A 12,872-nucleotide genomic window follows, 5' to 3' on the forward strand; every position below is an offset into this window, starting at 1 on the left:
GTCTTTGAATTTTTTTAAAAATTAGCTGGATTAAAAGCATATTTAAGGACTACTTTTCCCTTTTATATAGACAGTGGATATTTATACTTTATATTGCAATTAACCTGGATGATAACTATTTGTTGATGGTTCGTACCTGTTGTGAAAGGGAAGACAGAATATATTCTTTTTCAGCAGGGGAAATTGTCTTGTGAGTTTCAGGTGTATCACTAACAATACATATCCAGAAAAGGAACCACAACACACCTAAGGTACCTTAAAGTGAAAGAAAAAAGTGCTTGTGTTTAAGTTGAAGACAAGAAAAAAATGTCTATGGTTAGACTAACTAGAAATTATCTGCATGTGTATATAAGAGTCTTGTAACAATCCTTTGCAAGGAAAAAAAAACCTTGAAACGTTACAGGGCATTTCAACAGCATTGTTTCTGTGTGATGTTTACAAGTTTGTGTCAATGTGTCCCAGCTATATCAAAATCAATTGTTAGTGCATAATAGATAGTACTTAACATATTAACTTTCAGATCTGTTGGCTCCAGTATGGCTAAAGGTGTTAAATGTAAAATGATAGCAGCTGGGAGAGGAGAGAAACACACACACACACACACACACACACACACACACACACACACACACGCGAAATGCTTAGAAAATAGGATTACATAAAGGCTGAATTATTAAGGAAAATACAAGCCCACATCCCACGACTGCTTGGAATCACCAAATTTCTTAACAATTTGCATTTTTGAATCTCCCTGACAGAAAAAATGAAATAAAATCACACAATCAAAATCTCCAGAACTATGAAAAATAAAGCATCTGTACAATGTACAGATAAACATAAAAAGCCTTAAAGCAAAGAATTATGCTTACCAAATATGTAGAATACGTAACTCCAATCTACATAAAAGCATATTACACCAGACAAGGGAAGTGAGACAACTGTTCCTAGCTGTGCACCTACAAATGAAAAGATTTTTTTAAAAAAATGCTGACAGTATGTATCTTGTAAACAAATTATCAACCGTGGCTAAAATAACAACTGACTACCAACAACAACCATGATAACCTGGTTAAAAGCAAGGCCTGCATTACAGTGAGCCATGGTCATGAATACCAAGAAGAATACAGGATGAGGGAAGGGAGGAAATTCATAGCCCTGCAACATCTTCTCGCCCCCCCCCCCACCCGTCAACCATGGTCAAATTTAAAAATATTTATGAAATCTTACCTGCATATGAAATACTAAGGAGTTTACTGCGTTCTAATGGAGGAGCCCAATTAGACCACATTGCATGCATGGCTGGGAACGTTACACCCTGAAAAATATATATGTTTATTATATATATATGTGTGTGTGTGTGTGTGTGTGTGTGTGTATGTCTGTGTGTGTGTTTTCTTTTCTTTTCGTAGGACTTTATGTGTATTTCTCCTTAGCCAGGTTCTTCCTACGTAAACCAAGATTTTTATGCAGCCCTAGTTCAGTGAAATCACAATCCACTAGTTTCTAGGCTTTTTTCAGGCAGCCAGCAATGGGCAGCAGGGTACTTGCTGGCTGCCTGAAAAAAGCCTAGAAACTAGTGGATTGCAATTTCACTGAACTAGGGCTGCATAAAAATCTTGGTTTACGTAGGAAGAACCTGGCTAAAGAGAAATACATACATACATACATACGTGTGTGTGTGTGAGTATTATGTGTAATATATATATAAAAAACAAGATAAGTATTCATTGATAAAATACAATATTTTATTTTAATGAAATGTTTTTTCCTTCAATAAATCCTGGGAAAGTACTGATTATATTAGCATGAAGCCGTTGTTTTCAGCAAGTCCACATAGCTAAAGAGCAATTAAGCAGAACTAAATTTGTGCCCATCACAGATCTTTAGATGAAAATGTTTTGTGGACGGGTATACTGATCTCTCAATTTTTGCCAAGTCTTAGCTACCAAAATATTTCTTCTATCTAGCCCTTAAATACTGATACGTAGTGAAGCATGATGTAATGTAATCAGGCAGTGAAAGATTTTTTAATAAAAAAAAATAACACTTATTCTTAAATTAAGTTAGACCTGAGTTAAAATAATGCAGAATTTAAAATGAAAACAAGAAGCAATAATGTTTAAGATGTATGAGCATCCGAAGATGCAACGGGACAATCCGTTTTAGGATCAGCTTCTAGGACACTTCTATGATCAGCTTCTAAGAAACTAGTCTTTCATTGTTCACTAGGGAGAATATTATGGGCAGAGTCTATTCTTTTAATGGCTGTCAACTTTGGATGCCTCTCAAGACAACTAAACTAATATTTTATTCTGGTCAACTCTTGAATGGTTTGCTCTGCTGATATTTTTAAAGATACTCAAATGAGTAGATGTATGGCATTTTATTTATTAAATTTTTATCCCTCCCATTTCTCCTGTAATGTAACTCTGGGCATAATTTTACATCATGAATCTGATTTAATGACTAAACTATTTTGTGTTCCAAAATATTGAGAACTGCCTTGAAAATGATTAACTGCGACAAAAAACAAAGTGCTCCATTAAATACTGTAAGGTGTGGATGAAGCTGAAATTTGCTTTTGTGCCTTCATTTTGGGGATTTAATGTTCTTGACATTCTTTGCTCATCCCTCCCATAAATGCCTTCTACTAATATGAGGCAGCAGGACTAGAGAGGGTTGGATTATTCAGGTACAGAACAGTATACTACTCTTCATATCTACATTTTTTTCACAAAGATTGTGCCTTACACACTTTGTCTTTTGCAAATACTAGAGTTGCACTCACAAAAAAAAAAAACCCACATTATTTTCATAATGTGTTTCACATAATTTTCATGTGAACCTAGAAGAACTGACGGAAAAGGAACACTCAAGTTCCATATCTAAGTACAACATGTTGAAGTTCTGTGACAAGATTTAAGAGAGTGAGTAGGCAGGAGATACTCATGTCAGAAAACTATGAAGAGCAGGGGTCAATTAATGACTTGGGTGTTTTCCCTTCTTTCCCACCGTTTTGCCAATATCAAATGAAAAACAAGAGATTACCTCGCCTAGACCTTCCAAAACTCTGACTGCTATGAGGAACCCAGCTCCTAGATCTGCTGCTAACGGTGTGAACAAGGTGAAAACAGCAGTACCCAAGATGCCAAAACCTAGCAGCAGCTTTGCCCCAAATCGGCGTGCCAGATATCCCCCAGGAACCTGAGTAATGATGTAGCCATAGAAGAAGGACCCAAGGATCCAGCCTTGCATATCAGCATCCCAAGGATAGCTTTTTCCCTAAAAACAGGAGAGAGGAAGAGGCAATATTTTCTACATCATAAGAGCAAAAATAAAATAAAATAAATACTGTGTTCTCTCACTCTTTAATGACACATGAGCCTTTGTGGAATTTGCTCCCAGTTACAGCCTGGTTAACAAATGACATTTTCTGTAACAGTAATCTCTGTGCTCATTAGTATGACATATATGAAAAAAAGCTTCTTACAATGTATACCCACTACAAAAACATCATTTTTTAAACTGTTTGCTAATTTAATTATTACAATATGTCAAAGAGAAGTGTTATAAAACTGTTTTTAAATAATGTAAATAATATATACATTGTTTTGGAATCTTTTTCTGGTTTGTTTTCTATTTTTATCAATGCATTCAACTGATTATGTTACCATGCTTGAAATATAAGACATTACACACTTTTGTTAGCAGTCCAAAGAGCATTGTTAAAGGTACATAAATAAAAGAAGTCTCTTATACTAAATCTGATCACTGATATATCTCTGTTCTCTGTCCCTGGCGCAAGATATTAGTGGAGCCTGATATATATCATGCTAAGATAAGGGATAGTTTATTAAGCACCATAATTGCATTGTATCATAAATCTGTATAAGATTATGTTGAGTTTCAGGAATTGTTAGCTTCCCAAAGTCAGTAGGACACTACGCTCCCAATGTATAGTACATACTTCCTAAGAGGACTTATTCAAATCCAAAACTTGACATACAACACAATGCTACTCAAATTTATCTGATTTGAGTTTCTTTGGGTTCCTTGGCCCCTTATTCCTTGATTATATTTACAGGATTACAGCCCAAATATATTCATTTAGAAACGACTACATTAGTTAAAAGAAACAGCAAGCATCTTTTCCAAGCCTTTTCACACAGCAGTGTGTCTTTTGGAAGGTTGAGGAACCAACATATGATAGGCCAAAGGTCAGCAACCTGCGGTTCTGGAGCCGCATGCGGCTCTTTGGACCCTCTGCTGTGGCTCCCTGTCAGGTGATGCCACCGCTGGCTGGCTCTCCCCTCCCAGTCACTCCTCACCTGGCCTGAGAAGGTGGGGGGCAACGGCGGGGGATGCAGAAGTGGCCAGGGCAGAGACAGAGAGATACAGAGAGGAGGGGAGAGAGAGACATAGAGAGAGGGAGAGAGGGGAAGAGAGAGGGAGAGATGTCAAAAGGATTTTGTGGTTCCCGGTGTTTTTAACAACTGGTTGTCTACCCTAATGACCGGCTGGGTAGGCGTGGCTGGGGGGGGTCATGTGACTGGTGCAAGTGAGTGACATTGAGTTGGCCAAGCCCACCCAGGTTTTGTGGCTCCCGGTGTTTTCTTTTTTGTGGGAAACGGGTCCAAATCGCTCTTTGAGTATTTAAGGTTGCAGACCCCTGTGATAGGCTTTGTTTATTATAATTTGCAGAGATATTCTTCTTGTGGGAAGAAAAGAAATAATCTAGTCAATAAAAACTTGCTGAAGCCTATTGGCATCCCAGTCTTCCATTATAGATCTAATTCTTAACAATTAGGTATAGCTCACATTCTCAAAAATAAACTTGTTAAAATTACCGTAGTATTACGAGGAGCTACTGGAGTGGAAGAATGTTCCGGGCACACATTTGAGGTGATATTCTTGTTCAAGCTTGTATTTGGTTCTACCATGTCCACTAAGGCAACACTTAAATTCACACGAAGTGCGTACAAGAGGAAGAATCCAAAGAAGGCCCATATTGCTAAACTGAGGCGAGCAGAACACCATAAGGGCACTAAAAGAAAAAGAAAAACACATAATTGTTAATGGCATTTTCTTCCAAGGACAAATAATCCTTGTAGTCTTGCTCAGCTGTAATATTTAACCAAATACAAGGGTCAACACCATTAAGATTAGCCTATTCCCGCAAGAAGCAAGACGTAAAGCATTTTCTACTCCATTTATCCCCATCAAAGAACCATAGTAGTGGATTAAGTAAGACTGTATATGGGAGTAAGTAACTGATTCACAATAAAATAAGCAGACTTAATCAACAGAGGTAAATTGTTATGATAGTTCCACATGGCACAAAAGAGGTAGGAGAGTTGATGCTGGATTCACTTCGATAATCTTCTGGATACAATTCTACATCTGTCTCCATCTCATCTCCAGACTACCAATAACAGCATGTTTTTATTAGCAAAGTTTCCCTTGGTTAAAATCAAGGTCTCCAAAGTAGAGACAACAAGGTCACCACTAGGAGATAACCATCTACAGGCCTGGCCTCTGCTATCAGGGCAGCAAGAAGCTAAATAGATCAGGATAGGGAAAGCTCCTGGTGAAGTTTTAATTTTATCAGAGACAGTAAAGACTAATAGAGATGGGGTGGCTCCTGTTTGTTTATTCATCTCAGGAACATCACAATTAAAATGCTATATGACATGAAATTTAAAATACAAAATACAAGATTGAATAGATGGGTTCCTATCTCCCCAGATATCATATTTTACTGTCCATAAACTCAAAGTGAAAAAGTTGAAAGTCCTCTGCTTGAGCCCTCTCAGCTGACATGACGCAATCATTGATAATGATTGATGACAAGAAGGGATGCAAACTTGCAACACTAAGAACAAATGGAATTTGAAAGTTAAATTGAATTCATGGCTATCTCTTAAAAATATAGGAGCATAAAAGCTGCAAATAACATAAACATTTTATTTGCTTGTTGGATTGATTTATATAGTTGCCTATTTCACATAAGTGACTCTGGGTGGCTTACAAATATTAAAATTATTGAAACAGCAAACTCCTTTGAAGGGCTTCTTCAGGAAATCCAGACTAAGCACACTCTTTCCAGCAGCAATTTTTGGCAAAAATTATTCTATAAATCTGCAGTTCCCCACCCAAATTCATGGTACCATGATATCACTTGCTATACATTCACTACTTGAACTTTTTTAGAAGGTGTAATGATTATTCATACATAGTAGCTATTGTTCTTTCTCTAATCCTTCCAGCTTTAAAAATGAATTTACCTTTATAAATAATGAAAAGCTTGAACATTAAGTCCAAGTAGATTAAAATCATATAGATGCAGGTTTCATTTTACCGGGAATTAAAGGGCTTTGGATTTTAAGATTCTTTACATGATATTAGCAACAGCCTTCCTAGTACCTTTTAGGTTAAACAAAATAAAGTTAAACGAATAGAACATTAATTTGATGCCATGTTTAGTCAACAATACATAAAGTCTAATAAATAGGATCAAATAATAAGTGCTATAAACTTCATATTCTTTATATTATTTTTACAAAACTGAAATCTAGTATATTATAAAGCCTATTGCAATTCTAGCACAATTATTCAAGGACAGGTCTAATTGGAATAAACAGAAGTAAGGAACAGAAACTTATAGTATTACAATTAAAAACAAACATGAAAAACAATCTCCCTTTTTGATAAGCCTTTCTGATAAATTGATAAAATTTAATAATGTCTTAACACAGCACTTACTATCCTAATATACAAATATACCATATCACATTCACCATCATCTTGCTTTAAATATACATAAAACAAAGAAAATACTATTTTTCCCTGAAAAAAAATTAAATAATATAGCAAAATACTTTTTTTTCAATTTGGAAAAGATTTTGACTTGTACCACTTAATATAAGTACCTTTCAAAGGTAATTTCTTACCTTTAACATCCAAGGAAGCTTCTGTTTTTGCAACCAATCTTGTTTTCATATTCATATTGTATCATTTCCTAGTTATTGTTGTGCAGATTTATTGAAATGTTCCATGATCAGAACAGAACAGAAACTTCCTGGAAATTCTTTGAGGAAGCTTCCGTCTTATTTTTTTATGCGAACAGTCTAAACTAGACATAGCATATTCTTCAAAGGTAAAATCTTGCTGTTCCCATACAAAACGTTAATAGTACGCAATGCTTTTTAATGCTACTGGCACTAATATGCTGCTGTTCACCAGTGACGCTAACCTGAATCCACTGCTCTTTTCACCAATTACATTTACATGTTCCCTCCTCCCAGTTCTACTTCTCTGCTGCGTGTGGAATATCCTGTTGAACAGCTATTTTTTCAGCAACTTCCTTTCTTCTAGATTTAAACAAAACATTCCTTTTCATTCTCCCTATAATTTATTTCCATTGTGTCCTATGCGGATGTGTGCACACGCACACACCCACAAAATAGACATTTACTTTATACTAAATGTTTGCTTTAAGTCAACCTATGTTGCTAAGTTGTAAATAGAGCTATCGATCACAGTTATTTCCTCATGTGTGAAGAAATCAATGACAATTTTATAGCTACACAGGCATGGAAAGAAAAGGACCTTTTTTTTATTTTGCCGGTACCAATCCACATACACATGTGAAGTTCTATCAGTATACCTTTTGCTGTAAAAACTATGAAATGAAAGATTAGCATGAGAAGGGGAAAGACACGTATTCCAGTGGATTTTTTTTTAAAAAAATACACTAATAATTGTAATGCTTTTTTTTATATTTTGCCTTGTATAAATATGACATAATAATCTATGGTGACTCATAAGACGGCCGTCTTATTTTTATAAACTGGTTTTAACTCAGAGTTAACTGTGGCTTCTAGACTAGATAAACAGAGTGAATCAGCTGTCTGAAATACATAAGAACTACTTCAATCAGGGAGATCAAAGTCCTAGAATTCAGTGTCCAATAGTAACCAACCAGATCTTTTAGAAGCTCAAAGGTACATCAAGCATGTTATGATAAATACTGCAACTACACCACAGTGCTAGTACTAGGGTAAGCTAGTAAAGAAAATTCTATGTATACATTTTGTAAAAACATATTTCTGTCATCCTTCTAATAGTACACAACAGTAGACAATTGTATTCTTCTATTAGCTGAAAGACAACAGCTAATCCTAAATCATCTATGGGAGAGCTTCGCAGATTTGAATGAGGGATATGCACAAACGATAAGAATCTGCCTAGTTGCTAACTTAATCATTCATAAAATACTGAACTTCACCACTTGATACATTTTGGGGGCTAATTTGCATTTAAAACCAACATTTTAGTGACTTAAAACCTATTATGCTTAGTAGATTTTTAATTAAAAAATAAGGTAGGTTAAAACTCATTTTCTGATAAGTACAGGTGGTCCTCATTTGATGGCCATTCATTCAGTGACTGTTCAAATTTACGACAGTGTTGGACAAGCGGTAGTTACAAATGGTCCTCGTATGTATGGCTCTTGCAGCATCCCATGGTCACATGATCACAATTTGCTATTTTCCCTGCCAATTTGCCACAGGCAAAATCAATGGGGAAACTTGCAGGAAATTGCAAGAACTTGTGTGGTCTTCGCTAAATGATGACAACTGGGTTGGCTGGAACTGCTGCTGCTGCTAAACAGCAGAGGCACAACCTCTTTCTACTTACAACCATGTTGCTTGACAACAGTCTCTGTTCCCAATTAGCTTTGTTAAGCAAAGACTACTTGTAAATACAGAACGTTAAATACTGTACTTTCCATTTTTAAGGTTAATCCAGAACACTGAAGATAACTTCACTGTATTTTGAAGCTAGTGCTTTTAACCACTGAATTGTGACTATTTAAAATTAGTTTTCTGTGATAAACCCTGTTTCCCTTGCATTGCTATGTTTAATTATACCACACAGAAAACATATTGTTTGAAATTCAAATACCCTGAGGTATTACCCCATTATTTTAAGCTTTTTTTCTTTAACCAGGTGATTTCCCCCTCCAAACCATATCAAAAAAGAACTTTTGAAATACCTTAAATTCCTCTTAGTGACTTGTCTGAGAAATATTCCAATGTGCCTCACAAAGTTGTTCCAGAGATAAAATTAGTCATGTACACTAAAACTTCCAGTCCCCAATTATATTCTCAGATTTGTAATACTTTGCAAGGTTATATGTACAAATGTAATGTGATGGGTGTTTTATGATCCATTCAACCTGCCTTGAATTTTGCTTTCTTTTGAATATGGATTGCTGCATTTGTTTGATTATATTCTGGTATCCTATTCCTTTACATCTAAAAACAAAGTATGTTATATAGATACTACTAACTTTTCAGACCATGCTCCTGTGAATGTCATATCCCTACTTTACAATAATTTAGTACATTTGTAAATGGTCCAATTTATCACCATCTTTGGTATGGAATACTTCAAAGGGTATTCAGGTCGTACAATACCACACTTTCTACTGTTGGCAGAAAAATGTAGACAGGAAGTTATCAGGAATTGAGCTCGACCGGAAGGAAAAATAATTTGTTAAAATTACATCTTTAAATGAGAAAATTGAGAGAATTAAAGGAGAATGAATAAATAATTATTCATTCTCTATGCATCCCATTCAAGCTCTGAATGGTACAGAACTTTTTAATATGAATTAAAAAACCTTATATTTTCAGGATAGATTTTTGGAATGTGTATCTCCTGCAAGAAAACAATTTCAAATTCATCTTTTTCAATTTGACTACTTGCCTTTCAATATAAAAATCACAGAGCAAAAATAAAAAGGAATATGCCATTCCTGTAATTAGCTGTATTTAAATGGTAATATAGCAATTTCAGACCAAAAAAGTAAAAATAAACTCAGAAATTAAGAATAGAAGAAAGTTCTACAAATTAACTAACTGAAATGTAAGGATTTTAGCCAAATGTTAAATTAAAGAAAGGGCAAGGGACAAAAGAAAACAAGAACATAACTGCAAAACAGATTTCAATCTGTATACCCAGGACTATTCAGATATAACTAGCAAACATTTCATTCACAATTGCAGAAAAAGCAAGCTAACATTTAGAATGCAAGTTAAACACTATTCATGCTGAACATGGATATTTGTTAATCTTCCTCCAAAAGAACTTTAGCAAAAATGGGAGGAAATGTTTTTCAACTCCAACAAATGATGAAATTATTGACCGATGCAATAATTTCAAAACATATTCTAGCTAGTAACCTGGTGAAATATTGAAGGTAATTCTGTAAAGCAATAATTTTCACTGCAATAAACCTATTTGTTGTTGTTGGATTTCCTTATGGGGGGAGGGTGAAGAAATGTGATTATTATTATTTCCGCATTCAATTACTTGAGTTATTCAAATGGATTGAGCCAGTTAAAACCGGTTATTCCTTCACGATTAATCTGATTAATTTTATTTTTTAGTTGTACAGAATGTTGAAGCTGAAATATAGTGAATTCTCAAACTGAATAGATCGGTTGCTGGCAAAGTCAGTATTATGTATTAGAACTTTCATAAAACAAATTGTCAGGCCTTTCTCATCATGTTTTGGAATTTCTGATAAACACTAGTTTCCCAGCAAGAATGACCTTGTGAGAATATTACTTATCCTGAAGGATCTTATCATTAGTTTCACAGAAAGAATGACCTTGTAAGAAAATTATTTATGCTGAAGGATCTTATCATTAATTTCCCAGCAGGAGTGACAGAAGAAACTATCCTGAAGAAACTTATCACTCTTAATAAACTAATCACAGATATTTCCACAGGTCTGTCTTGGGTGCTAATATCTTACCTTTAGTAATTTCTAGACTCATGCGATGAATAAACCCATTTTTCTCAATATTTACTGGAATTTTCACTTTAACAATCATGGCAAAAAAAAAAATTAGTTGCTATCCCAGATAATTTTAAAAACAGGTCCTATGTGAATGCCAAAATAATGATCAAGTTTATTGTTTTAATAATAGCTACAGGAGCAATTAAGCTATTATAAGAAAACTAATGCAGATACCTGTAGTACCTAGAAAATGTAATGAATATCCAACTACAATGGAATCTTCTCCCCTAGTCAAGTTTTGTATTTTCAAAGATGGTCCTACTTTCATTCCTTCACATTATTTCAAACAAAGGTATAAATACTTCTGAATAATATTATTTGACAGAGGTATCCTTCAAGATTTCCACTACATAAAGGTGGATTTAATTTTCTGCATCTTCAGAATTAGTATTAGACATTTTAGCTTTGATGGGATAAAAATCCAATAATAACTAATATACAGTAGACTTCCGGTCATGAACGCTTCTGACCATGACCGGTTCCGCCCAAAAAATTGGTTGCGATCAAACACGGCAACAACCGATTTCCCCTTCCGCACCATTTTTTTTTGGTAAGCGCCAAATTTCCAATTAGGTTCGTGTCATGACCAAATCGGGTTGCGACCAAAGTTATGGAACGAATTATGGTCGTGACCAGAGGTTCTACTGTATGTTGTTTTCTTTTTTATTTTGTGCTTGAGATTAACACTTAGGGGAGTACCTGTATTTGCTTATAAACTTTTCCATTGCTTGGTATAAATAACATCTTAAAATTAATTTAATATATAAATTAAGATCATAAGAAAATCGACTAGCAGTGACTTGCCCAGAATAACAATTTTCTGTTATTTTTGGTATAACAACCGGCTCAAGGTTGACTCAGCCTTTCATCCTTTCTAAGGCAGGTAAATCGAGGACTCAGTTTGTGGGGACAATAAGCTGACTTTGTATAAATATACAAAAGTATGAAGGCTATTGCTTAACGCATTGAAAGCTGCCCTGAGTCTCCGGAGAAGGACAGCATATAAATCAAATTAAAACAAAAACAAAAACTAATTGCTATTATTTGTGAAAGGATTTTAAAGCTTTGCTATCATGTGAACATATTTCTACTTTTCTCAATAGAAAAACAGTCCACAATGGTTGTGTCTTTTATAACTCCATCATAGGAGATATGAGCCTGAGGAGCCTGAGTGGTGTAGGAGGCTAATGCCTCCTACTAAGGCAGCATTTAACATCCAGCTGCCTGCAATTACTGCGAGTTCAATTCTCACCAGGCTCAAGGTCGACTCAGCCTTCCATTCTTTCTAAGGTGGGTAAAATGAGGAGCCAGTTTGTGGGGGCAATAAGCTGACTTTGTATAAAAATATACAAAAGTATGAAGGCTATTGCTTAACGCATTGTAAGCCGCCCTGAGTCTCCGGAGAACGGCGGCATATAAAAATAAAAATAAAAATAAAAATACTGAGCGCATGTTCACTATTACGTTTAGTATGAATGCCATTTTTCCCACCCATCTAATAGTAAATAGTTATGCTACAATTTTATATAATTACAGTAATCAATTTGGCTAAAATTGCAGCTACCATATTTTTCCTCCCAATTTGAACACAGGAAATTAGACTTTTTTATTCTTTCTAAATTTATTTATTAGATATTTTTAAAGATAACTAGAGATATTTAAAAACCTCAAACATAATTTATTTTTCTTTAGGCTAGAGAAGGGGATTGAGAACAATCTTGCTAATTTCTCATCTAACTGAATGTGAGGTGTGGAAGTTTTAATTACAATCACATTAATTAGTGCCATAATTTTTCATGTGGGGTGTTAAAACATTATCCACAAATGAATGAATGAATTTGGACCACACACCAGCTAAGACAGATCTGTTTATATCAGTCACTTATTTCCCTGGTGTGCACTTAGCCTTCCCCATTCTGTTCTCATTTTATCTTTTTGTACAACTTTGTGGATCTATAGGCCAAAGAGAGGGCTCAAAATTATAATAGATTTGGAAATG

General features: G+C 34.9%; 1 protein-coding gene across 3 annotated transcripts in view; it reads right to left on the bottom strand.

The window, feature by feature from the left end:
• The window catches only part of SLC17A5 (solute carrier family 17 member 5), a 32,251-nt gene that overhangs the window by 12,922 nt on the left and 6,457 nt on the right, over positions 1 to 12,872 (bottom strand). For 2 of the 3 annotated variants that reach the window (XM_087882533.1, XM_060689161.2), the window contains exons 3-7: positions 4,848 to 5,044; positions 3,049 to 3,282; positions 1,228 to 1,315; positions 870 to 956; positions 137 to 255 (exon numbers count right to left, since the gene is read on the bottom strand). In XM_087882533.1, the coding sequence (XP_087738659.1) occupies positions 137 to 255; positions 870 to 956; positions 1,228 to 1,315; positions 3,049 to 3,282; positions 4,848 to 5,044 (725 nt within the window). Of the gene's footprint in view, positions 1 to 136; positions 256 to 869; positions 957 to 1,227; positions 1,316 to 3,048; positions 3,283 to 4,847; positions 5,045 to 6,950; positions 7,296 to 12,872 lie in introns of those variants that run through there. The other variant, XM_034431896.3, reaches the window with a different exon arrangement.

The sequence above is a fragment of the Pantherophis guttatus genome, chromosome 1 (assembly GCF_059756535.1).
Source record: "Pantherophis guttatus breed Tessera chromosome 1, ASM5975653v1, whole genome shotgun sequence".
Taxonomy (NCBI): Eukaryota; Metazoa; Chordata; class Lepidosauria; order Squamata; family Colubridae; genus Pantherophis; species Pantherophis guttatus.